This window comes from Piliocolobus tephrosceles, chromosome 6 (genome assembly GCF_002776525.5).
Source record: "Piliocolobus tephrosceles isolate RC106 chromosome 6, ASM277652v3, whole genome shotgun sequence".
Classification (NCBI taxonomy): domain Eukaryota; kingdom Metazoa; phylum Chordata; class Mammalia; order Primates; family Cercopithecidae; genus Piliocolobus; species Piliocolobus tephrosceles.
The window spans coordinates 13,997,591-14,022,484 of NC_045439.1; the positions used below are offsets into that span (position 1 = coordinate 13,997,591).

General features: G+C 51.5%; 1 protein-coding gene across 10 annotated transcripts in view; it reads right to left on the bottom strand.

Moving 5' to 3' along the window:
* Positions 1 to 24,894, bottom strand: part of SLC24A4 (solute carrier family 24 member 4) — a 91,303-nt gene that overhangs the window by 34,227 nt on the left and 32,182 nt on the right. For 7 of the 10 annotated variants that reach the window (XM_023205502.2, XM_026455421.1, XM_026455408.1 and 4 more), the window contains 8 exons: positions 23,032 to 23,116; positions 22,412 to 22,515; positions 21,760 to 21,834; positions 19,220 to 19,245; positions 17,127 to 17,180; positions 15,343 to 15,485; positions 10,549 to 10,718; positions 7,992 to 8,196 (listed from right to left, as the gene is read on the bottom strand). In XM_023205502.2, the coding sequence (XP_023061270.1) occupies positions 7,992 to 8,196; positions 10,549 to 10,718; positions 15,343 to 15,485; positions 17,127 to 17,180; positions 19,220 to 19,245; positions 21,760 to 21,834; positions 22,412 to 22,515; positions 23,032 to 23,116 (862 nt within the window). The remainder of the gene's footprint in view (positions 1 to 7,991; positions 8,197 to 10,548; positions 10,719 to 15,342; positions 15,486 to 17,126; positions 17,181 to 19,219; positions 19,246 to 21,759; positions 21,835 to 22,411; positions 22,516 to 23,031; positions 23,117 to 24,894) is intronic. The other 3 variants (XM_026455416.1, XM_026455417.1, XM_026455415.1) reach the window with 3 other exon arrangements.

Consider the following 24,894-nt stretch of genomic DNA (forward strand, 5'->3'; position numbering starts at 1 on the left):
GGTTTTGCTGTAGCATCAGCACACCCTTGTAAACTTATTTTTTAAAGTTCCCCTTTTAGCAGAAGGAGGCTTGTGTGGGCTTCTGCTGCTGGCATGTGAAGATCTGTTGGGTGGGCTTTGTTGCTGGCATTCTTGTTCAGGACCCTGACACGTGGTCCGGGGCAGGCCTTTATCTCCCCACTCCCAGCATGTACTATATGGGCCTGGCTGGAGGGGTGGCACAGAGTGGATTTCCAGGGCAGGTGGCCTGGATGCCTGGTTCTGTCTGGTCAAGACTGTCCCTTGGGCAAGCTGCTAGTCCTCTCCGGTTCTCAGTTTCCCACTTTGGAATATAAGAAGGCCAGTCTAAAAATTCCCAAGATCCCTCTAGTATTCAGAGACGGTTTACTGCTAACCAAAGAAAACTTAAAAGAACATTGCTTTCATTTCGATAAAAAATACTGAGCTTTCTTTTCTACGATGCTCTATTTGGTCTTTTAAAAAACCCACTCATAGCCAAAAAGTAGAAATCACTGAAATGCCCATCAACTGATGAATGAATAAAATGTGGCATTCATTATACATACAATGGAATATTCAGCCATAAAAAGGAATAAAGTACCAACCCATATTACAATGTGGATGGGCCTTGAAAACATCATGTTAGGTGAAGGAAGCCAATCACAAAAGGCCACATATTGCATGATCCTCTTTATATGAAATATTCAGAAACGGTAAGTCCAAAGACATAAGAAGTCGGTTAGCGGTTGCTAGGGGGTCGGGGGAGGTGGGAAGGGCAGTTATGGGCAAGGGGTGCCTTTTGGAGTGATGGAAATGTTCTAAAACTGATGTCGATGGTGATGATGATGCCACAATTTTCTGAATATACTAAAAGCCGCTGAATTGTACACTTTAAAGGTATGAATTTTATGGTAAGTGAAAAAGACTTGTCATATGAAAAAATAAGGACACTCAGCCAGGTTTTGTTCTAATTTGTCTGAGAACTGATACCTCTGCACGCAGAGTGACTGAAAAGGGAGCTCCTTTAAAATTCTGACCTTGACTTATGAGACAGTCAACTGAATGTGCAATTTCTCTGGTGGCTTCCGAGACCAAGGTAAGAACAAAATCATTTTCACTATAAAGTGTTGTGTGCCTCTGGGGCCCTGGAACAGACGAGAACTGTGTGTGGAACTGCACATGTAAATGAGCCCGCAGCATCTCCAGTTCCTGCTTTCACCAATGTGCCCAGACGCTAAGAGGAAAGGACAGGAAGGCGGAGTGTTAGAGAGTTCCACTTCTTCAGTGCTGACTTCTGAGCTTAAAAAGACCACACAGACCTCTCTCCTCCCAACCAGTAGAGCCCTCTCAAGAGCCATTTAGAACTGAAGAAGATAGGGGGTGGATAGGGAGAAAAGCTCTAAAAGCTTCCTGAAATCTTCCGATTGCCTGTTCTGGGTTTTGCTATGATAACAGAAGAGAAGGCTAGGTGGTACCATCCAAGCCCTGAAGACAGCATGTGAGATCCCAAAGGCCCTTAATTCAACCCAATTCAACACGGTTTACTCAACACCACACAAATTACTTGGCACCCTGCCCACACACTAGAAGACACTAGCATCCCAGACAGAGGCAACCAATTCCCTTACAAGCTCCCAAGAAAAGAGCAGCAAAGAGTCCCTTGGTTGCGTGATAGTGTTGCCCCCTAAGCACATCTGGGGTCTGGGGTCTGGGGTCAGAAGGCCATTATGTAAATCCCAGCTCTTCCCCTTCCTCCTGTATGACCCTGGGCAACTCACCCTCTCTGTGCCTCAGTTTCTTCACCTGTGAAATGGGAACAATAACATTATCCACCTCCCTAGGGTTTTAATGGATTTAATGACTTAATATATATAAAGTACCCTGTCTCGGCTGGGCTTGGTGGCTCATGCCTGTAATCCCAGCATTTTGGGAGGCTGAGGTGGGTGGATCACTTGAGGTCAGGAGTTTGAGACTAGCCTGGCCAACATGGTGAAACCCCATCTCTACTAAAAATACAAACATTAGCCAGGTGTGGCGGTATGCGTCTGTAATCCCAACTACTTGGGAGGCTGAGGCGGAAGAATTGCTTCAACCCGGGAAGTGGAGGTTGCAGTGAGCTGAGATTGCACCACTGCACTCCAGCCTGGAAGACAGGGCGAGAGTCCATCTCAAAAATAAATAAATAAATAAATAAATAAATAAATAAATAAATAAATAAAGCACCCTGTCTGGCCCAGAGTAAGTACTTAGTGCATTTTACCTCCTGTTACTCTTCTAAGAACTTCCAAGGGCCTGGACTTTTGTGAAACACACACTTATCCCGTAGTTTCTTCACTGAGAGGAGCCAAATTGCACTATAGGCTGAGGGTACATATCTAAGGCCACGTGCTGGCTTCATGACAGCTCTGGGCTGGTGGTTTGGGACTCTGCTCCCGGATGGACCAGATCTTGAGGGTATTCACAGCTCGGGAAGCACAGAGTGGAAAAGCGGCTCCCTACACAATGGCTGTGTGACTCGGGAAGCTCCACAGCCTCTCTGAGCCTCAGTTTCCACCTCTATGAATGAGGATAATATTCCTTCCTCACAAAGCAACTGTGAAGATTAAGTGAAAGTGCCCGGAATGAAGAGGCAGTACTCAGCGGATCGCGTCTGGTGCTCAGGGTAGAAACCCGGCTCATTGCACCCACAGAGCCGCTGGGTGAACATGGGCCATCACTTACCGCCCTGCGCTTCCCCTTCCTTCTCTGTAAAGTGGAGATAATAAGCATCCCTACCTGGTTCTGTGGCAAGCCATGAATGAGGGGATACATGTGAAGCTCTTGGAACAGGGCATGGCACACAGACATCCCGTGAGATCCTGCCATGAACTGAATCATTCCTCCCCTACTCGCCTCCAAATTCATATGTTGCAGTCCTAACTCCCAATATGACTGCATTTGGAGATAGAGCTTTGAGGAGGTAATTAAGGTCCTAAGAGTGGGGTCCTAATTCAACAGTGGCCTCAGAAGAAGAGGAAGAGAGAGATCTCTCTCCACATGCATGCACCAAACAAACAAACAAACAAGGCGACGTGAACAAAAAGGCAGCTGTCTGCAAGTCAGGAAGAGGGACACAGAACCCAACCACGCTGGCACCCTGATCTCGGATTTGCTGCCTCTAGAAATGTGAGACAACACATTTCCGTTGTTTAAGCTGCTTCGTCGGTGGCATTCTGTTGGGACAGCCCGAGCTGACTAATATAAGAATTACAGAGCAATAGAAGAATTCTCCATTTCCTGCTTAGTGCCTGACATATGGCAAGTCCCCGGTAGCTGTTTGTTGGCTGCTATAATAAAAGTGGCCACAAAGGCCAGCGTCCTGGTAAGAACAATGTGATTTCCTTACCCTTATGGGGGCAAGAGGAAGTCCTGTTCGCGGGCCAGAGTGCAGCCTCAGCAGGCTTGCAAAATCCCCCAGACTATGTGCCAGAACAAGCAGACAAGCCGTACCAGGAGCCTTTCCCAGCTGGGCTGCAGCTCAGGTCATTGCCGACCGTTTCAGGGCGGTGCCAGCACTGCAGACCACGGTTTCCATGGGAGAAAGCTCCTCTTCCTCTTTTTCCCCCACCCACACCCACCCCTGGGAGGCCTAATTACCAGCCTCTGCGGTCTAAAGTGGGAAGAGTTTGCCTATATTGGGCATCCACCTGTAAATCCACCATCAGGCCGGGGGGCACCAAAGCCAGGTCCCACTGATGCTGTTGGCCTCTACCCTGGCAATCCCAGCGACCCCTCATCTGGGGCTCGCGAGGAGGGAGCAGGCTGTGGCCTCCCACCTCCTCACTTATCAGCTGTACGCTAGGGGCGGAGACAATGTATACAGCACATCGTGTGGTCATCTGCTCAGATTTGCTCTGCAAGCCTGGAAGCTCCCAGAGGGCAGGGACCATGGCTGTCCTGTTCCTACCGGATCCCCAAAGCCCAGGATAGAGCCTGGGCCCTAACTATTTACTGACTGAGAGGATCATCTTTTGCAAACTGCGTGAAGCTCAGACCTGGGACATAATAGGTGCTTGGTACACAGTAATTCCCTCTCCTTGAGCCCTGGAATGACCGATCGTCCCAGGCTCCCAGGGATTCTGGAATCTATGACCTTTCCAGAACACTGTAGTCCCAAAAGGAGAGGGTAACAGAAGCCACACGGTTAAAGCACACTAGGATTCACACTAACATTTGCTGAGCACCTACTGTGTGCCAGACATGGTGCACAGATCTTGACTAAAGTATCTGATTTGCTACTCAGATCAACCCCGGCAGGTAGATGCCATCACCCGCCACTTTGTGAATGAGGAATGGAGGTTTAGGGAGGTGAAGGAGCTTGCCCAGACTCACCCTGCTGGTGAGTGGCAGAACTGGGATTTGAACCCAGGACTGCTGGACTCCACAGCTGGACTCCCAGCTTGTCCTTCGCAACACACAAGAGCTGCACATCAGCACGAGGCTAGACTCATTCCTTGACACCCAAAGCTATGCTGGTTCTGAGCTCCCCAGCAGGGTGGCTTCTCCCTCTTCCTGTGGCCCCTGGCCCTGTGATTCCTCCCCTGGTCCTGTGATTCCTTCCAGCGCCCCAGCTTTGGAAAACACTAACTCCATCCACCCTTAAGAAACACCCTCAAAGCCATCCTGCAGCCCCAGGCCACTGTGAAACCAGAACAAGGGGTGGGTGGGGTGAGGTGGGTGGTGGCAGGGCTGGGAGCTGCATACAGGGCATTTCTGTGGGGGGCGGAGTCTCACTGACTTGTTCCAATTTCCTGTTAACCTCTGCCCACCCCGGGCCTCAATTTTCCTAGGCAGCTGTATACACCTAAACAAGCAGCAGCTGTACAACTCCGTTCCCACCCCCTGCTCCTCACAGAGGAAAGGGAGGAAGGAGAAAAGGAAGCCGCTTGTGGTTTCCAGGGACAACAACTGGAAACACATCCGCAGATGCACAAAGGAGGTTTCCCCTGGGATGCAGGAAACTGAGGCCTGTTCCTGAGGGCAGGGAGGACACTCACTCAGAGGAAGCGTGCTGAACTTGGCTCAGGGATGCACTGAGCCCAGGGGAATAGCCTGGAACCTCTGGCTTGAGGAAGAAGGCGGGCCATCATATAGCAGGAAGTCCTGCCCCCAAGCAAGGGCAGGGCCCCTCAGAGGAGGACTTAGGGGTGCAGAGAACCTGGGAGCCGGGAGGACCCAGGAGCCATCTGGTTCCAGTCCTTGCAAGACAGCTGCATTCTAAGCCCCGGACCCTGGGAAGTGACCTGTCTAGAGTCCACACAGCCACTTCTCTACAGAGCAGCAGCTCCCAGTACAAGGACAAGGCGAAGGCGTGGCTGGTCCGGGGTCCTCCCTGCACAATCCTGTCAAACTCTGGGCTTAAGGAATAGGAAGATGAGGCATCCTTACCCATGGCTGACCTGCTTAGGTAAGGATGACCAAAAAGGGCACATCCCTTCCCCTGGTTTTCCTGCAGCGCCTGGATGGTGGACAGCCTCGATACCAGGATTCAGGTGAAGTGGCCAGTGTGGGGCAGTGGTAGCTGTGGCCCCCTCAGGCCCAACATCTGCAAAATGGGGATTCTGCCACCCACCTCATGGGGTGGAGAAGAACTCTCATAGAACTCTCCAGACGGCAAGTCGCTCCTCCTCGCCCCACCCCTCATAAGCTTGGCTGTTTCCTGGACTGTGGTTGCATCTCCCTCAGTGCAGCCTGCTCTGGCACTCTGGTCCTCCCTGACATCCAGTCTCCAGGCCCAAAGGAACCGAAATTCCTTCAGTGACTGCAGCTCTGACCTTTCCCCAGCCCCCAGGGGGCACAGGAGGGAAAGTGAGCTGGGGGTGCAATAACTTGCGAATGTAATGGGTACCCAGGGCTCGAATCACGGCCTGTGCCTGGACCTTCTGTGAAGACAGGGCCCGTCCTGGTTCATCACCATGAGCTGGTTCTATGGGTGGACACATTGCCCTCCCAGCGCCCTGCCATGTAGAAATCTTCCCTCACTTGGTGCATCCAAACAGGTAACTGGGAAGGGGATCTGCGATCTGAAGACTACCCCTCCTGCTCTCCATGTCCCACACGCAGCCCTGGTGGCTGAGTTGACCCAAGCATGGCGTGACCTCTCTCCCCACCAGCCAGACTGGCTGAGCAGGGCCCTTCTTCCCCACAGAGCATGTGGGCAGGTGTGCGGGCGTGCCAGGGAAGCGTTTGAGACGGGCTGAGACACCAATCCCCTCGGCCTTCTGGTCAGCAGAGGAGGCCTGGGAGGCCTGAACCCTGGGGCTGGGCTCCTCTGTGACCTTAGTCAGAGAACACATTTCATTTTCTGAGCCTGCCCTGAATGTGCATAAAGCCTGAGAGGTGTTGGCCAGCAATTCTGAACCCAGCCAGGTCCCAGGAAGCAAAGGGAGAGGGATTGAAAATGCAGATCCCCAGGTCCTGCTCCAGGCTCTGGAATGTTCAGGTTGAGAACCAGGCCTGGCATTTTGGGAAGAGCCCCTGGGTAGCTGCGATGAGCATGCCCTGGAATCTCTCTAACTCAGAGAATCTCTCTAACCCAGAAACTCCAGGGAAACTCCGTGATCCTAAACGAAGCCTGCATCTTCATGTCGAAGCATGAAAGCAGGGGGCAGGGCACCCTAGCCTGCCAGGCCCACGCAACCTACTGCAGGCAGGTGTCCCATCATGATGGAACAAGAGGCAGGACAGCCTCTGGCCCTCCAGAGTCACCTCCCAAATCAGGTGCTCGGTGAGCCTGATGTTAAACACAGAATTCTTTTCAGAAAACATCAAATTCTAGACTTGAAAGTTCTGGAATCTTGCCTCCTTTCAGGTTGGTGGACACCAGGAAAAACGCCTCCAAGAATGGGGCCAAACAGCTTAGCTCAGGCCTTTGTTTCCCACTGAGGACTTCAGAGGACCTCACAGAAGACCTAGTTAAAGACGAAGGCAGACGGGGTGGGTCCTGGGATCCTCCTGCACATGAATACCTGGATTCATTCATTTGACAGATACCTACTAAGCCCCTACTATGTGGCCAGTCTTGGGTACTGGGGATGCAGATAAATGCAGTAGACAGAGGTACCTGCTTTGTGGAGCTGACAGTTTAGTGGGGGCAAGAGACACACGAAACAGATAAAATATTTTAAATGTGGTAGTCAGGGAAGGTCACAGTGAAAAAGTGACATTTAAGCAGAGACCTGAAGAAGGTGAGGAAGTGAGCATGTGGATACCTGGGGAAACTGCATTCCAGCAAAGGGCAGGTACAAAGGTCCTGGGGCAGGTGCACACCTGGCGTGTTCTAGGAATGACAGTGAGGAGGCCGCTGTGGCTGGAGCAGGGGCCAGGAGAGGGAGAAGAACAGGAGCTGAGGTCAGCAGGAGTTGGCAGTCAGATGACACGGGCCTCGCAGTTCAGACTCCAAGTGAGATGGGAGGATCCTGGAGGGCTTGCTGCAGAGCCTCAGTCTGATTGGACTTATTTATGGGTAGGAGATATCTTCAAATACACAAGGTATGACTGTCTAAGGATCATTTGTGGCCTTAGAATCTCCTGTCCCAGCAAATAAAGAGATGCATAGGCAACATGGCCTGTTGCAAGGGCCAAGAGAGTGCAAGAATGTCCCTAAAAATAACATTGTAGACTGCTTTTCCTTAGCACAAAAGATTGACTGCCCTGAACATTTCAGTGTGGTCACTAGGGGTCACTGGTGCTCCCCAGGCCTCCAGCCGCCCTGCTCTCTGGCCCAAGGTTCCTGCTGAACTTGGTAGTGCCAGCACCTCATCGCAGCTCCAATCCACAGTTCAGTACTGAGGACAGATTCGTCTCCTAAGCATTCCAGTGACCTAATAGCGACCCTTTGCACCAGCCCTGTGCCGCCCTTACAGGTCCATGCCTCCATCCTGAAGACCTGCGCTTGGTCCCAATGGAGCCCCCAAAAAGTAGCCCGAGAGTCCAGCACCCCCAGAACATACCCGGCATGGAGAAGGGTGACAGGAAGGCAGCCTCCACCGGCTCTGGCTCCGGGGGTGGTGGCTGTGGCGGCGGCTGTTGCTCCTGATTCTGCTGAGGATCTTCGGGGTTTTCCACAGGAACATTCCCGTTCTCAATGTTCTCGTGTCTCCCGTTTTGAAGCGGCTTGCTGCTCACACCATTGGCCGAGTTGATCAGTCTCTGCCGCTGTGTGGACAGGAGGCAAGACAGGAGGCAAGGCGTGTGATAAAGCATCATGCTATTGCTCTACGCTGGGTTCCTCACATGCACCCTGCTCTTACAGGTGCCTAGAACAACATCCCTGGGGACAGGTTTGCCTGAGAATCAGCCCAAGGACCTTGGAATCCTTCCAAGTGTGGTCATTTCCATTTGTACGGTTACCAGGGAGCCTTTGAGGATTTATCAGAGGGCCTGGGCCACCCCTTCCTAGTGCCAGCTGGACAACCCAGCCCATGGCACTGGTAACAGCCATCATTCAGGGCTCTCCTTGGCGACGTTCATAGCTGCCTGAAGATGGCTACAGGAAAGGCCCTGCATGCATTTTGTAATTTTTAATTTTTTAGGCACATTATACAAAATGTACACTCACTGCTGGGTGCAGTGGCTCATGCTTGTAATCCCAGCACTTTGGGAGGCCGAGGTGGGCAGATCACTTGATGTCAGGAGTTCAAGACCAGCCTGACCAACATGGTGAAACCCTGTCACTACTAAAAATACAAAAACTAGCTGAGTGTGGTGGTGGGCCCAAGTAATCCCAGCTACTCAGGAGGCTGAGGCAGGAGAATCGCTTGAACCTGGGAGGTGGAGGTTGCAGTGAGCTGAGATCATGCCACTGTACTCCAGCCTGGGCAACAAGAGCAAGACTCTGTCCAAAAAAAAAAAAAACAAAAAGTACACTTACACTAAGTGCTCAGCTTAATGATGTTTTACATCAAGATGTACAACATTTTCAGCCCCTTCAAAGACTCCCCCCAGGCACCTTCCTAGTCTACATACCCCTACTCCAGAGGTAACCAAGGAAACCACTATGCTGACTTTTGTAAACATTGATTAGTTTTCCCTAAGCTTGAACTTCATACAAATGGAATCAAGTATTAATGTATATTTTATGACTGGCTTCTTTCAGGCAACCAGTAGCCATGAGATTCACCCAGCTTTTTGCAAGAGTCAGCAGTTTGTTATTTTTCATGACTGTGTAGTATTCTATTATATGAATAACTCATGATATGGCTTTGCCTATTGACGGGCATTTAGATAGTTTCCCCTTTTTGGTTGTTATGAAGACTGCAGCTATGCACATTTGTGTACATGTCTTTTGTGGACATACACCCTTTCAGTGTGTGTCACTGAAATTTTTAGAGCTAAAAGCATCCTGTTCAATACCCTCACATTAAGTGGGCTAGTGGCTGATGTGAGATTAAAGCTCAGAATTCCTTCCTCTGGACCCGGCTTCTCCAGCTCTCCATGCTGCCTTCCAGGTAGTTCAATCACAACAGAGTGGAAGATAAAGTCTTCCCAGCAGCTTAGAACATTTAAGGCATAATAACCAGTATCTCAGCAACTTAGCAAAACCTATTCCTTTCCCGGCTATATATGCCATGAAAAATATTCTATAAACCCCAATCTCTAAATCCTTAAAAGTTGTTCAACCCTCCCCACCCTCAGCACCCAGTCAGTACAATTAACACATGCATGAAAGATGGCCTGGATTCAGTCAAATTTCATTGATTCAAATTTCACTGAATTGGACCAAAATGATTCGCAATGATTCAAAGCTTTGGAAAGGTGTTTCCTTTTCTTAATATACTTTCTACAGAGAGGGAACAGTACACATGAAATCAAAGACAAATGTTTACAATACAGAACCTGTAGGCCCTGTGAAATATCGTTCTTTCATACAATCTATGTGTTAACTACTAATTATCGGCGCTCACAGTTTGAAGTCTACCAACCCATCTGCTTCTCAGAGTAAGGACTTAAAATTCCAAAACGATACATGCAACAAAGCCTGGAAAAGTTGGTAAGCAATGACCCTATCTTTGCTGTGCTGTTTATACATTAAATAATATTAAAATTATTATCTCTGCAAATGAGAAGTAAAAGCACCCCATTTAAACACAGCAAGAGTGAAAAGGAAGCCCCAGAGGTGACTGCTGCTCATTAGTGTCTCAGGTTTTCTTCTGGAGTTGTTCTGTCCACAGAGAACGGGTGTGAACTCATCTTTTTTGTTTTGCCCCAAATAACATTTTAAAGAAACAATCCATACTTCAGGCTGGCCTTTCTCCAATTAGTTCTACTCTAGTGCCTGACAAAATACTTAGTGAAATATCTCAGGCATGGTATTCGATTGCTGCGGGCTTTAAAATATCTCTTCAAAGGATAATCTGCTGCCTGTGGGTGATGGGCAGGTTTCTGGAAGCCCCAGGGCATCCTTCCTGAAACAGGTGCAGTGATCAGTGACAGCAGGAAGAGCCCTAACAAGCCAGGGCCTCCTGCATTCAAGGCTGCTCACTTTTATTGTCCTTCAAGCAAACTCACCTCATTAATGATGATCCTGCTGGCCATCCGTAGTCGGGTCCTGGGTCCAAACTTATTGGTGATCATGATTCGTAAGCCAGCTTCGGGGAAGGTGAACTTGGGAGGGCTGGAGCTCATGATCTCGTCCACCATCACCACGGGGTTCTTGCCATACTGTGGCTTCTCCTTCACTATTGAGCACAACACCGTGATTAGTGCTGATCTCTCTGAAGACAACAGCCAAGTGCTGGGGCCACTGACTTCCCCTTGCCTTGTGAGTTGCCCTAGACTGTGGTCCTGGCAGCTGGCAGCCACCTGGAAGTCTGGATGCCTGGCTTCAACTCCTCATGTCAGGCAAAGTGGATCACTGGCTTTGAAACACCTGCTGACCTAGTGTGTGAAGCCCAGTGGTTCCCCTTGCTCCAGGACCACTCATGGGCAACTGATGCTTTTCTCCCCTCTCTTCTGGGGCCCAGTCTTGGCTAATTACGAGGGTCTTTCAGTTCCTTATCTAAGCCTTACCAGGGCAGCCAACCTACAGTACAGACAGGGGCCTACCACTTTGCACCCACGACTATGAGGGGACCTCTCTTTCCCCCGTTTACAGAGGCTCCGATGAAATTTTGCAAACTGACAAGGGTCCCCGGGGTGGAAAATGTTGCAGAGCAGCGGGCACTGGCTCTGAACTTCCTACGAGGCCACCTGCTCTGTCTGCAGCAGAGGATGCTTGTAACTTTGTTCTGTATAGGGCAAGTAGTGAGGTCAAAGATTTAGATCATGGGACCTAGACAGGCAAATGAGACCCAGGAGAGGAGCCTGCTTGTTTGAGGGTGCACGGTGAGCTGCTGGCTGAGCCCAGTGACTATAAACCCGGACACCCTCCGGAGGGAGGCTGGTCTCTCTGAGCCTTTCCTTCCCCTCACAATGGGGAGGAACAAAACTCCCTGTCCCCAGACCTCTTCCTTGCCATTTTCATAAACCTGCACCGTGCTGGTATCCTTGGGAATTTAACATTTGACTCCAGATCCCTAGGAGGGTCTAGTTACAAAACCGCTCAGGAACACAGCATGCAGGAGCAGGCAGAGTGTTCCCCTCCAAAGGGCTATAAAAATGGATACGACTGTCCCTCTGCACTGGTTACCAGCTCCCGGTGTGTCCTTTATGGGTTATAGGGTAACCAGGGAATAGGTCGGGAGAGCAAACCCATGCAAGAGTTAATAGCACAAAAATGCAGAAATGCACACCAGACACACACACACTCCTCACCAAACAGGCAGCAAGGCTCAGCAGACAGGAGGCGTGTGGGTTAGAAATCAAAGCCAGGAGAACATGCATTCGTCAGAGACGGACGCTAACCTCTAATGAGGCACGCAGCACATCAGTGGGCCGGGCTTATGGTGGTTTGTTTTGCTTGAAATGCAGGTGTTATCGCGTGGATGAAAGCTGACTACTTACAATTTAGAAGAGGAGGAGAGTTAAGGAGACAAAGGCCAACAGAGACTGCCAGAGACGATCAGCGTGCGGTGGATGCCGAGAGTCTGGGGTAGCGCTCTTGGTGGTGGCGAAGACGCCAGGGGTTATGTGCTGGAGGGTGTTAGCAGCGGGCTCCTTCTATGGGAGCTTCAATCCTCGGGGCCTCTGGCCTTCGGGACGGCTCCTGTCCTGGCTGATTCGATGGCTCTGCTTCCACTTTGAGGAGCAGAAGCCCCCCCACAGCTCATGCCCTTAGCCCCTCACTGCTGCATGAAAGCCTGACTCCCTCCCTGCCTCCATCCCAGAGGGAGGTGGAACCCACAGAAACCGCAGGCTTCAGGCTCCATCCTACAGAACCCGCCCCGTGCCAGGTACTGCTGGGGGAACAAGGAGGCTCAGAAGGAGGGAGCCTGGAGTCTGTGAGACAAGAGTCAGGCCTCCCGCTTCTCCAATTCCAGGAGTCCGGGCCTGCACCCCCACTTCCTTCCGCACTCTCTGGGGAGTTTTCTCCCTTGGCCCTTATCTAAATGCATTCACTTTGATAAAAGCTACAAGAAGATGGGATTCTCCTTCCTTCTCCAGGATGCCTGGCTCCCAGGACACCTTGTCCTGGTGCCCCCGACCAATGACAGAACAGGGGTGTGTGCCCACGCCCAGAGTGGCTGACCAGAAAAGAACTCAATGACAGCACATTCTCCCAGCAGTTCAGCTCAAGGTCAAGCATCACCCCCAACTCTCCCCACTATAAACCAAGGCTGTGCCCAGGGCCGGGGCAGCCCGGAGGGGTCCACAGTGCACCTCTCAGGCGAGGCTGGCAGGCAGGTGGCCCAGGCTGTGTTCAAGGCCACCTGAGAAGCACCAGGAGGCTGCTTTGGTGAGCTGAGCCACACAGCCTTTAAGAACGTTTCAGTACTCAAAGGCCTTTTATCAGTGTGATGGGGAAAAGGCTTTCTCCCCACTTTTCCCATCAGGGAGTTGGAGGAGAAAACATCAGGTTTTCTGTGGGAAACACAAAAACTGAGAACAGCTCGCTCGGGCCTGAGAGAGTGTGTGCTCTTGAGAGAACCTCCCAGGCAGCAACCTGTGCATTCCTTTGGGTGGGGTGGCCACATGGCGACCTGCCTGGAGCTGGGCACAGGGAGAGGAACTCTGATGTCATCTCCAGCCAAGAGTCCACGGCACTGCCCTTAGGAAAGGAAAGGCCCCAAAGCCTTGGCCTCCCCAGTCCCGCCCGGGGTGTTACCAGGGGCTCCTTCCTCCTGCTTCAGTGGAGTCTACGCAGGGGACAGTGCAGAGCAGTGACTCACACATGGCCCTCTGGGAGGCTCTTATGATAGGGCAGTAAAAAGTGGTGTGAAGAAATCCCCACGTCTGCCTCTCCAGGTCTCCTCTTTCTCCAATTCCAGATGTCCAGGCCTGCACCCCACTTCCCTTCACACTCTCTGAGGACTTTCTCCCTTGGCCCTTATCCAAATACATTCCCTGTGATAAAAGCTGCAGGAAGATGGGATTCTGCCTCCTTCCCCAGTGCTTGGGGGCAGCCCTGTGTCCAATCTTCCAGTTTTCCAGAAAATGTCCTGGACTTAAAGAGATTTGGGAGGAAATAAACTTGCAAGGAAGTGCTACTGTCACAGGCACAGAGTGGCGGAGATAGTCGCAGCAGTGCCAGAAAAGGCACCGTGTGGGCGGTGGCCTCTGGGAGCCTGGGTCGCCCTGAGAAGCTGAGGAGCTAAGGCCCCCATGCTGCGAATGAGGAGTGCTTCCTGCAGGGTCCTGGGAGGTCTCCTGCGTTGGCCACAGGGTGCTAGGTGGCTCTTGGGTGGGCATCTCCCACCAGCCTGAGTGACTCAGCACAAAGTACTTCTCTTCCTCGCCACGAAGGCCCAGAGGACCCAGGAGCACCACATATACGACAGGGCAGCAAGCAGCCTCTGTCCTGCCAGCCTGTGTGTGGGGACCACCTTGGGGCCACTACATCCATAGAGTTAAGATCCGACATAGCAGCCCGCATTGCTCCTTCCCCTTCTGAGGTTGTCCTGGAAACGGGCTTCCCCTGGGGTAGCCTGCTCGGCATTTACGAAACTCGACACACGAACCAAACTCCACACTCATCAGCTCCTCAGCTTTGCCCTTTGTGGGTGGGCCTGGACCGCACCCCGCCACCCTGGCAGGCTTCCTCCTTCTATACGGAGAGACTCCTCCCTCTTGGGGGTTGCCTGAGACAGGGCAGAACAGACTCCCAAAATGCACATGGGAGGAAGCCATGCCCTCATCAGCCCCAGGAAGATGACTGGAGAAGGGGCCCAGAAATACAGCTTCTGCCCCCAGATGTCCCAGACACATCTGAGACCACCTGGTCCCAGTGACATCACAAAAGAGTTCACCTGATTAGCCCCAGGCCATGGAGAATGGGGGGGAAGAGCCCCCAGACACCAGTGCAAGGCGTTCACCTGGTGAAGGCCTTCCCAACACCGAGGGTGGAGCTCAGACCTGTTTTTCCATACTCCATACTGATTGCAAGAACCGGCCCAGGCTCTCCCACTGGTCTGGGCTAGAGTGAACGCTCTCTCCTTCCCGGCAGCTGCCTCCACAAAGGGAGCCACCTGGTCACTGGCCTTGGATTATTCAGGTTTCCAAAGAGGCCGTCAGTCAGGCGCAGATGATTCAGAGAATTCAGTAAGACATGACAGGAGATGGCTTTGGAGGCCCAGACCCCCAGTTCCCAGACAAGAAGGCCAAAGAGCTGCGGATGAGACAAGGTTGCTGCCCCAGGGGAAGGGGCTCCCTGGCGGGGCTCTCTGAGGCTGGCCTGGGGATGCCTGCTCAGCTTCGTGTCTGCCTTTTATTGGCCTTGTTCTTCCTCCGGGCGACAGTTCCCAGCCTGAGAATGGGTGCTTTGTCCAGAGCCCTTCTCCATCCAGGACTGGGTCTGGCATTTGAGAAACTGTAGGGAGGCCCAGGCTGGCTCTGCCGCCCCAGCTCCTCAGCTTCCTGTGGTGGGCCCGCACATGGGTCAGGGACACCACTGCATTCTGAAGAGCCAAACAGGCCTTGCGCCTTCCCCAGAAGGCGTGGGAAAGCTCCCAGAAACGTGGCTGTGGTTTTTCTCTTTCCTGCTGTACTTCCCTCCACCCCTGCCCCACCTAAGCAAAACCCCATCTCCCATACTGACTCTCCCTCCTCACTTAGGGCACCTGTGGTCAAAGGTAAGAGAGTGACAATTTAGAGGGGGGACATTGTGAGAGGCTGTGTGTGTGTGTGTGTGTGTGTGTGTACACAAAAGAGAAGGAGAGAGTGGCTTCCAGGACACATTTCTGCCCACTCCTGTCTGCTCAGCCTTACCTTGCCTCAGCAATGGCACGGAAGGGTCATCATAGCTACTGTCATAGAAATCATTACCAGCCTCCAGCTCACTGTTGACCGGGTTGCCGTTTGCAATGCTCTTTTGTTTGATTGTGAAAAAGGCTTGCATCTTCACATTGTACCTGGAAGTGAGGGAGGCAGGAGGTCAGGGCAGTGGAGAGGATTCCCACGGACTGGGCAGTGGGGGATCACACCCCATCCCTGTGCGCAGTCAGCACGGCGCAGGAGTGGCGGGTGGCAGGGGAGGTGTGGAGCCTCGGCTTTTCCACTGGGCTGACACTTTCCTGACAGGGACCTGGGAACACTGTGTTGTTTGGGGGCACCTGCTCCTATGGAGCTGGTGGTGGGCTTCCCGGGGCATGAGAAACCTTTCAGCCAAGAAGATGACTGAGGCTTACTTAATGGAGCCTGTCCTAACAAAGGAAGCTCGACCTCGCCTCTGAGCAGGCTCGCAGGGGGCATTACCAGACCTGTCCTCTCTCCCCCAGCAGCAGATCTTGCTCCCAGGATGCTCATGGGCACCCCCTGCACCACTCACAGCCAGCACTGCCATCACCCCTGAGGGAAGAGTCTCTCCATCTCAAAGAACCTCAGGCGGGCTCCTCACTGAAAGGCACTCAGATTGGAGATCATTTAAGGATAATGCTCCTGCAGTCTGACAGTTTATCACCCATTTTTATAAAACGTTATAAATGTTTTATATAAATGTGGGATTTATATCCTCATAAAAAAACGAGTGTTGTCTTTCTTTTTAATTACATATCCAGGTATGAGGAGGAAGATAAACCTGAACGTGGCTCAGCTCATGAGTAGGGGTGTGTGCATGTGTGTGTGTGTGTGGTGGGAAAAAAATATATGTCATAAAATTGACCATTCTAACTACTTTCCCTTTTTAAGTGCACAATACAGTGGCATTAATTACATTCGCATTGTTCTACAACCATCAGCATGGTTCCCAAAACATTTGCATCACCCCAAACAACAACACTGTTCCCACTAATCATTAATTCCTCCTTCTTTGCTCCCCAGCCGCCTGCACTGACCTCTGATCCACCTCTATGAATGTGGCTCTTCTAGACCCTTCACGTAAGTGCAATCAGACAATGTTTGTCCTTTTGTGACTGGCTTCTTCCACTGAGCAAAATGTTTTCCAGGTTCATCCATGTTGTAGCCTGTCAGAACGTTATTCCTTTTTCTGGCTGCATAGTATTCCTCATGGGTAGTTTTGAGATGGTTCTGACCTGGGTAGCTTCTGGAGGGGCTCAAGTTTGCATAGCCTGAGTTTCCATCCTCAGTACTATCAGTGGCTGCAGTTGTGCAAAGCACTGGCCCAGAGAAGTGGCATTTTATGAAGCCTGGGGCAGAGGTTAATCTGCCCAGCTTTTTGAAAAGAGTGGCATTAAATTATCAGAAGGTTTCTAGAGATAGCACAAGTGAGTGGTTACCCTGGGGCATGGAGAAGCTGCCCAGAGCAGGGCAGGAAGGAGGTCCTTGCATGCTACTTGTCTGGGGAGCAGCCCTGTAGTCCACACATCAGCCACCTGCGTGACTCCCCTGGCCTCAGTGTGGATGGCACCCCTGGAACAGCATCTAACACCCCTCCCCTACTCCAGCTGTCCCCCAGCAGGGCGTCTCCCAGAGAGCTGGGGCTGGCCTAAAAGGATGAAGATCTGATAGATGTTTTTCTTCCTGCTGTCACAAAAAGCTATAGCAAGCAGCGGGGCAAGGTGTCAGCAGCCCCAGGGAGGAGAAAGGGCACTTACTTCATGATCAGAATATAAAACACATACAAGATGATGAGCACCAGGCCTTCCCACCTCAAAGAGAGAAAGGAGATTGCAGTTAGAGCTCGGGGCCTGGGGCAGGTGAAGGCTGGGACTGAGGGGTCCAGGAGTGGAGGAGGGCGGGATGTCTTTACCTCCCCCACCCCTAGTGCTGGGCCCAGAACCCGGGCATGTGGGAGAGATCCCCCAGCCTGTGGCTGTCTTGCCACCAGCAGCCCTTTTGATGATCAAGCAAGAAAAGCTGAGAGGTCTCTTCTCAACTATAGAGGTCTGCAGGACAGAGGTGGGGTTCCCCCAGCTTCCTAGAAAAAGGAGGGACTAGGGCCACCATGTCCCAGGGTTCATGGAGGCTAGTGGCCTGAAGTCACGCAAACTCGACCCTGAGAGACCCTGTGGTCACCCAAGATTCTGGGCAGGAGCCAGAGAAGCTGTGGGTGTGGGTGGAAAGGGGCCCAAGTCCTGGAAGTAGGGCCTGAGAACTGACTGAATATGCGGCAGGTGGCACAGGAGCCTCCCGGGCCTTATGCTGGGCATGGAAGGGTTGGGGTCTTCCTGGGATGCACCATTACTGCCCTCTGGTGCAACCCACCCAATCCCATTAGCAGTGGGGATTTTCGTAGCTCTGACCACAAACCCCTGGCGGAGCACACAAGCTTTAGCTTGTTCATCCACTTGACATGTATAAACCAAAGCCCATTATGTGCCCAGCATGGGCTACAGTTGTTTTGGGAGCTCTTCCTTTGCTGACCTCCAGATCATGGAACCACTGCCATCCCAACCCTGTCTACAGATGACAAAAATGAGACCCAGGAGTTTCCTGGGGCCAGACAGCAGGTTGGGGGCCAGGAAAGGACCAGAACCAGGTTTCTGGGGGCCCATAGCACACAACTGCTCAGGGCAGGTAGCTGATGTCCTCGGCCTGATTGTCTGACTCTATTTCCATAAATAATCATACAGGATGCAGCCTGTAATCCAGACACTTTGGGAGGCCAAGACAGTTGGATCACTTGAGCCCAGGAGTTCAAGACCAGCCTGGCCAACATGGTGAAACCCCATCTCTACAAAAAATTAAAAAATTAGCCAGGTGTGGTGGCAGGCACCTGTAGTCCCAGCCACTTGGGAGGCTGAGGCACACGAATCACTTGAACCCAGGAGGCAGAGGTTGCAGTGAGCAGAGATGGCACCACTGCACTCTAGCCTGGGCGACTGGGTCTCGGAAAAAAAAAAAAAATCATACAGGATGCATGCAGATTCTGAATTGTTGGCAATCAAAAGAAAATGTTTATGAGTTATGAATGTCAGATGCATTCCCATGCTATCAGATAGAATGGAAACATCAACCTGTTCCTCAGAAGTTTGTGATTTATGTATCTGTTTTGGTGGACAGGGTCTCACTATGTTGCTCAGTCTGGTCTCAAACTCCTGGGTTCAAGCCATCCTCCCACCTCAGCCTCCTTAGTAGCTGAAATTACAGGACTGAGCCACCATGCTGGGTTATGTATCTTAATTAAGAAATTAATTCCTACCTCAGTGTCTTAAAGATAAGTCTCTATATTTTCTTTTGACATTTTCTAAAAAGTCTCATTTTTACAGTAATATCTTCAAATTACCTGGAGTTTACCTTTGTATAAGGTGTGAGGTAGGGATCTGATGTTGTATTGTTCTGAGTGGATTCCCAGTTGTCCCTGCAGCATTCAAGACTCTGTTCCTAACTCACTGCCTTATATCATGACATCTCTGCAATGTCCCCCATTCCAGAAATAGGCCCATTAATGCATTCCATATTGGCCTACGTTTCTCCCTTTACAAAATACCATACTGTTTTCAGAATTTTAACTTTATAACACATCGTGACACCTAGCAGGACAGGACTATTAAGGGAAACAATTTTTCGCACTTTGACAGGAAAAGAAAGGCATGATTGCTTAGAATGATATCTTTTTTTACTTTCACAAGTTAATAAGCTTAAGTTTATGAAAATAATGTTTAAAAAGATTCAGGAAACCCAACAAACAAGGATACTGGAAACAACAACAAAAAAGAACAATGAAAAATACACTTGAAAAACTTACCACACAATTTGTTCATCATATATGAACTGTAAGGCAAAAGAAACAGAGTTGAGGTGGGTGGGACATATTTATTTCCAAACAAGAACAAGCACAGACACCCAGAGCCAATGTATACTGGCCTTGTTATATGTGTTATGGATCCATTTCTGAGCTGCTCACCTACAGGCCTTTCCTTAGTGTAGCCTAGGCCAGCAGTGCACTGTATTACATAGCCCCAGCTTAGCACGGCCACCCTCAGAGATATGTCCTGTGCTTTATAACAGTCCAAATAGCTGCTGGGGGCTAACCTGGCAGAAGCCTCCCCTCATTCATGGAACAGAATTGATATAATCAAGAAATCTCAAAGACTGAAAGATAGCTAAGTGTGTGTGCATGGTGTTTGTGTGTGTGTGTATGGGGTGTGCATGTGTATATATGGTGTGCAAGTGTGTGTTGGAGGGTGTATCTTTTTTTGTTTTTGAGATATAGTCTCGCTCTGTCACCCAGGCTGAAGTGCAGTGGCGTGATTTTGGCTCACTGCAACCTCCGTCTCCCAGGTTCAAGCGATTCTCCTGCCTTAGGCTCCCAAGTAGCTGGAATTACAGGCATGCACCACCAAACTCGGCTAATTTTTGTACTTTTAGTAGAGACAAGGTTTTATCATGTTGGCCAGGCTGGTCTTAAATTCTTGACCTCAAGTGATCAGCCCGCCTTGGCCTTCCAAAGTGCTGGGATTACAGGCATGAGCCACCGCACCCGACCTTCACTTCATTTTTGTAAATCAAAGAATTTTTACATCATTTTAGTGAATCCTTAATTTTCTAGTAAGGTAACTGTCATGCAAATTAAGGAATGATTATACTTTGCTCTGTTTGGAATTTTATCAGGAGTCGTTCATTATTGTGGAAAATCACATCATCAACATTGGCACCACCCATGGGGTTTAGGTGCCAGCCCAACACTTGGGCATCAGTCTGCATTTGTACTAGACAGTCTCAGAGATTGTTTTTGTGTAGGAGGGAACCAATCCCTTCGTTGGCTCTCCTGGCTTCTTTGTGCGAAACCATTTACATACTGAAAGATGTATTCTTTTATTATAAATTACATTTATTATTCCTTTATATTATGGTTATGGCATATGTTGACCTTTTTGAAATCGTGTATCTGTAGATTGTTTCATCTGTAGAATCATCTCAGACATCTACTTTTCATCTGTAGAATCATCTCAGACACCTACTTGGTGGTAGGCAGCCTGTAGGGGGGGTCCCCATGCTCCCACTGCCTGACATTCATGCTTCCCTAGCATGTGGGCTGCATGGGACTTGCTTCTGGTGACTTGGTGCACCTGGTGACTTGCTTCTAACAAACAGAATACAGCACATGTGGCAGGTATCACTCCTGAAAGCAGGTTAGGAAAAGGCTGCGGCTTCCGTCTTGGTGCCTCTGGCCCTCGCTCTGAGGGAAGCCCGCCACCCAGCTGAGAGCTACCCTGTGGAACAGCCAGCAGCCCAAGGCCTGCCCACAGCCACATGAGTGACCCTGCAAGAGCAGCCCCGCCCACCAAGCTCTGTGATGATGCTACCCTGGCTAATGCCTTAACTGCAGCCTGGCAGAGGACCTGGCCTAGAGGACCCAGCTATACCATTTCTGACCGGTTTCTCAGCAGTTTAAGACGAATTATTATCTCCCACTTTCTGTGGGAGATAATAAATCTTCGTCTTAAACTGCTGAGTTTTGGGGAAATTTGTTATGCAGCAATAGGGCACTAATACAGGGGACATGACTGTCTATATAAAGTTGACTCTAGGTTTGGTTGAGAGCTGTCACTCAGAGGCACATTCCACCCCTGAAGTTTGAGCGTGCCCTGTGTACGTGCCCCTTTCCTCCACTTCAAAATTCTTTTGTTTTAAAATGCTTCCCTGTGGATGACATGCTCCTCGGCTATACCTGGCTGTGTCATCCACCTCACTATCAAGTACCATGATGTCACCTCAGCCCTTGGGGCCCACGTGGGACACTCCACATCACTCCAACAGGTCCAGGGCCCCTTGTGAGCTCCTCTCCTCTTCTTCCTCTCCTCCTGGCTCCTCTCTTGCTCCCAGCTGCTCCCTCTGCCTGCCCCGAGCTGGCCTGCTCCCTCTCCCACCCTGTGGGCAGCAGAGCCAGAAACTCTGCATTTTAAAACCAAGCCCACCAAAGAGTAACCAGGGCCTACGTGGGGAGCAAAAGGGCCCCAGATGAGCAAAGTGCCCCAGCTGAACCGCACGGGCTGTGGGACGCCTGCTTCTGAGGCCTTTGTGTCTTCAAGATGGCCCCTGGATTTGCTCCACAACCAAAGTGCGGGGTCTGAGGTTTTGGGGAAAGGGAGGCACAGTGCTGGGGGTGGCACAGTGCTGGAGGTGGGGGGCTGGTCATTGTGACCACAGTGAGTGGCTGGCACACCCCACTACTGGGTGCTGTGAGACCTCTCTGGTCACAGTGCCGAGGCAGAGATGGCCAGAGGTCCTGTGCTCTCGCAGGGTCCTGGCCAACCTGACCTTGGGGGTGGAGGGGCGACTCACCACAATGAGCACGATGACAGAGATGGTGTAGTACACGGAGTCTCGGCACACAGCCCACCACGTCAGACGGACCACCTGCCGGTAGAGCCCCATTGGCTGCTATGAGCAGGGGGATGAGGAGGGGGCGCAGCTGCCCAGGCCTCCTCCCCTCCGCAGTGCAGGGCACACCCACAGGGCTCCTCCTCCTAACTCCAGCCCACACTTGTTCTTTGTTATATTTGGGGAACAGAATGAAACCAAGCAATGTTCTCAGGCTATGGCAAAGCAGCCCCCTATTCCTCTGAGGTCAGAACAGTGCATGTTTCACAGCAGAGGACAGAGGCTCTCGCTCTCCACCCGATCCTGGCAGCTTCAGGCACAGTCAGCTGCCCACTTCCATCTCCCTCCGCAAAGCAGGGCCTCACTCACGACCCGCCTTTCTGAGGTCAAATCTAACATTCCCCTGGCACTCTGAGGATATCTAATGGGGTGTCAGCGACAATCCAGCTTCATGCTCCCTATTGGGGAGGCCAAAACCAGGCCCCAAATGTATCCAGAATCCAGCTCAGCTGTCCTGTGGGTATCCCCACTGCTACCCCAACCTTTTGTCATAGAGGCTCTTCCCCCACACTTCAGGGCATGCATCTGCCAGGCCCGGGGAGAAACCACTGACCTGGCCAGCAAACAGTCCACATACTCCAATTATGCACAGGATGTTGAACACAGCGGAGCCCACAATGGTGCCCACCCCGACGTCCCCGTGGGTGATGAACACCCCTGGAAAGGAAACACACAGACCCCGGGCATCAGACATGCACCCCAGCCTGCCCCTTCCTCAGTGTCCCCTTTCACAGGAAAGTGGGTTGTTTTACTATCAAACAGAGCATCTGTGAAGCAGAAGAGAATGGCAGAAGCAGTGGCAGAACCAGGGAGGTGGAAATGCTGCCAAGGACCAGCTACTCCAATCTTCCTTTTCCTCTGAGCAGCTTTATTCAGATATAATTTGCCTGCTATAAAATTTACCCATTTAAATATACAATTCAGTGGTTTTAGTATATTCACAGAATCGTGCAACCAAAACTACAATCTAATTTTAGAATATTTTTATCACCTTAAAAAGAACATTATTATCACCCCTCAGCACCCTACTCCACCCCATGCCCCAAGAAACCACCAGTTCTCCCATTTTACAGATGAGAAAAGTGAGGCTCAGAGCTGACAAATGCCCCCACTGCTCTGGGCACCAAACGGACTCTCTAGATCCTGTGTCTCAGGCTAGAGGGGATTTCTTACCAATAACAGAGGCAAACAGCTCTGGCGTTGAGCTTCCTGCAGCCATGAAGGTGGCTCCAGCCACATCTTCACTCAGATGGAGTCTCTGAAACAGAAGTGACCACAGACCCTCAGGGTGTGACGTGGGGGCCCTGGACATCACTGGACGCTCCACAGCCAAGGAGCATGCAGGAGAGCAGTGCTGCGGCCACAGTCAAACTCCTCTGCCCGCAGCCTCTCACCCCGGGGACATGCTGTCTGCCATCTGCCCTCCGCCCTCCACCAGACATTCCACTCAGAGCCCCTTTCCCCCTCCCCTGCCTATCTCCTTTCTGTTTCTCCTGCAAGCCCCTGACCAAATAATGTCTCCCTGATGAAGTCTTCCTATGCACGCATCCACTCAGAGCTAGCCATTTCCCTCAGATACATGATGTGTTTTATCTGCTGTTACTGAAACGTGAATTTCACATGAGGGTTTGTTGTTCACACGCTTTGCCTTTCCTCACCGGATGATGAGGGCAGCAGCTGGTCTTCCCCGTCTTTGCATCCCTGGTGCCTAGTACAGGGTCTGGGACACAGTGGTGCTCCACAGGCGCACACCAGTCTAGTGACCATCCCCTCCCAGGCCAGTTTTGGGTACTGCGGGCCTCAGTGAGAATGTCAGCATTGTGGATCTGGAGGCCTCTGGCCCGCAGCTGGGCCTTGCATTCTGGAAGGCCTTCCCCACGGCAGGCCTGACATCCGGTGGCTCACAAAGACCCAGAGGTACTGGTTTCAGGGTTAAGCTGGCACGGGACAGGGTGGGAACTCATGGTTGAGGCCTGTTCTGCCTGTCCAGGCCATATCTGGCCACAGAGCCCATCCTCTGATCTAAAGTGCAGTGCTGGAGGCTTTGGCTGTTTGGAGAAAGCATGGAGACTGAGGGTCTGCCTGAAAACCAATCTGGAGACGCCCGCTCTGTGGTTCTCAGAAGGCCCCTCAGGGCAGGACTCACCTCCACCTGCCCCACCTCCCAAAGTATCCCTGAGCAGCCCTGGGCTCTGGGGCCACCGAGGAACCCACTGATGAGCTAGCCTTGGAGGGGTCCTCAGAAGGGTCGGCACTCTGGGCTTGACAGAGTCTGGGGTGGGGGCACAGCACTGTCTCCAGGGCAGAAGCTGGCCACCCTAACCCTGCCAAAAATCAGAGTTCCACAGAAGAGGCTCTGCTCCCAAAGGATCTCCAAAACTTTCAGCAGAACCCAAACCATGCTGCCTCCTGTCCTCCCTCCTCCCTGCCTTTGCCTGGGTCCTTCCTTCCACCTGGAATGCCCTTCCCTTCCCTCTCTGCTTGTTAAACTCCTTCCCACTTCTGAAACCTGGACCCAATGCCACCTCCTCCACAAAGCCTTCCCAGATTTCTCCCCCAAGAGAGATGCTCCCCCTCTCCCTTTGGCTCCCCTATGCTTTAATATCTCTCACTGAGCTCTTGACATTGGTCTTACCTACATGGCTAAGACCACCACCCTTGCTCACCTCCATCCTTAGGGATACAGGTAACCCTATGGGGTGCATGGCACCTCCATTGTATGTGGCCCTACACTGTAGTCACCCACCTTTCACCTTCCACAGGCTCCCATCAACCCCATTGCTATGGCCTCCCCCAAGCTCTCAGCCTAGTGGGTGGGTCCTAGGTGTGTATTCAGTAAGGATCAGCTGCCTGCATCCTTCCCAAGGGCCCCCTCTGGAAGGCAGAAGCAGCAACACTTTCAATAACTGCCGTTGCTGCAGCGCACACTCCACAGGGGCCCTGGGTGGACCCTCCTGCACAGTCATCCCCATGGGCATTTCCCGACTCTGCTCCTCACCCTCCTCCCCTGGCTCCGTTCCCTCACTGACAAGCGTC